The 1,921-nt window shown below is 33.4% G+C and overlaps 1 protein-coding gene across 1 annotated transcript in view; it reads right to left on the bottom strand.

Moving 5' to 3' along the window:
* The window catches only part of Zip71B (Zinc/iron regulated transporter-related protein 71B), a gene marked incomplete at its 5' end in the record, with an annotated part of 15,603 nt that extends 15,211 nt beyond the window's left edge, over positions 1-392 (bottom strand). Inside the window, 1 exon segment of the mRNA XM_014425971.3 lies at positions 233-392. Coding sequence (XP_014281457.3) covers positions 233-392 — 160 coding nt within the window.
* Positions 393-1,921: the final 1,529 nt, after the last annotated feature.

Raw genomic sequence — 1,921 nt, 5'->3', positions numbered from 1 at the left:
ACTCCTATGGTCGGTAGCATTACTAGTAAACCAAGCAGTGACCACTTTTGCCATTTTCAACCAATAAAACAACTTATTTTAAAGTCCCCGAGTTTCCCACTCGCCTAAAGACTGCCCTTATATTGATGAAATCGAACATGAACTGACGCGTTATTACAATATAACAAAGGTTATATTTCTATTAACACAAAGTTAATTTTTTTCAATTATTGAACATGGAAATAAAACTTACTGAACGCTCTTCGCAACCTAGTGTGGTTGTGCTTGTGCAGTCTTTGTGCATCATGAAGTTCCTTAAATTCTCCATCTGGTGTCCTGTGTAGAGATTCGTTGTGTGATTTTTCGAACCTGAGGCCACCTAGTCCCAAATTTTCCATAAGATGTTCAAGGCCCTGCAACATATGTTTTTCTTTCTTGTATAATTATTTCATAGATGTATATTCTAATCTGTTATTTCGTAGTAATTTTAAAATGTCTTACCGGAACTATTCGGATTTGTGCACATAAAGAACAACTCAATAAAACCCGGTTTTATATATAAATTTCTGCAATCGTTTTTAAGAGTAATTTGCTTTTCATTTCACCGTCCATTGTAATGAAGTTCTAGTTTATTGAAAATAAAACAATTATGCAAATTCTGTGTTTAGCGATTAATAATTTTATGTTTTATAAAAGGTTATACTCAACTTATAAGAAAACGTGACCATAAATAAGCACGTCAAATGACGAAGGAAAAACAACTTTTTAAAGGCAAGAAAGATGTATAAAATAAACAAAAGTTATTTAAGTAATAATGCGATGTTTTAATTTTTGAAACAAATAATTATCTACGTACAAATAAGTATTTTATGTTAGATATAATTATTTTCAATTTCTTGAGACTGGTATTTATTTATTAAATAAATCAAATGGTACCTTTTTTTTTGTCTCAACACACTTTATTACATTAATAGTCCAACGTTTCGCCCAATTCGGCCTTCTTCAAGGACAATCTTCAAATATAAATTCTCACCTCACATCAAAAATTTAAAAATGTTTTGCAGTCTATTCTGCTCAGATCATCTATTATAAGTCAAAAACAGCCTATTCTTTTCAAACTTCAATAATTTTTAAAACTTTTAATTTTTGATTAATCAACACTATCACTATGATATGAACCTCACTTATGATATTCATCCAATTTTTTTAATTGTGATCTGTATATAATGGAATCGATCGGTACAAATTGTAGCTAAAGCTCATAAAAAATAACACTCTTGAAATCCCACCGTATAGAAAGCATCTTCTTTGGGTGCAATCTCGCTTTAAATGTGGTTCCAGGTGGTTCGTTGCTGGTTCTCCAAGATTTTTTTCGCACCACATTATCGTAGACAATCCACTGTTCATTCCCTGTCACAAGTCTTTTAAGAAATGGATAGTTTTCTTGATGTTTTCACAGTGAATAGCAAATGGAAATGCGTGTTACCAAGTTGGCTTCGGTCAGAGAGTGAGGGACCCAAACATCAAGCCTAGAAACGTAGCCGAGCATCCGCAAATGATTTTTCTACGCTTGTATGTGATAGGTTTAGGATCTCTGAAAGTATCGCACAGATTAGGATGTATTTTGATGGACTATCGCCTTAATATCGGTTTCAGTTTCTTTTGGGCGACCAGGTCGTGGTGCGTCGTTTATGTCAAAATTCCCTGCTCGTAACTTGGCAAACCAATTTTGGTACGTTCGCTCTGTTAAGGCATTATTACCATAGACCCCGCATATTTTTTTATGTGCCTCTGGAGCTTGCTTTCCATTTTTGAAGTGATAAAGCAAAATATGCCTATAATGCACGATATTTCCTTCCATCTCCTCATCTGGATCACAAACTGACCTAATCTTAACAAGTGTTAACAGACTTAACTGTTTACATATTACAACTAGGATAAA

Source organism: Halyomorpha halys, unplaced genomic scaffold (assembly GCF_000696795.3).
Source record: "Halyomorpha halys isolate HHAL.00 unplaced genomic scaffold, Hhal_1.1 Scaffold542.1, whole genome shotgun sequence".
Classification (NCBI taxonomy): Eukaryota; Metazoa; Arthropoda; class Insecta; order Hemiptera; family Pentatomidae; genus Halyomorpha; species Halyomorpha halys.
The sequence above is the reverse complement of the archived record's forward strand: the minus strand, read 5'-3'. Positions and strand labels throughout refer to the sequence as shown.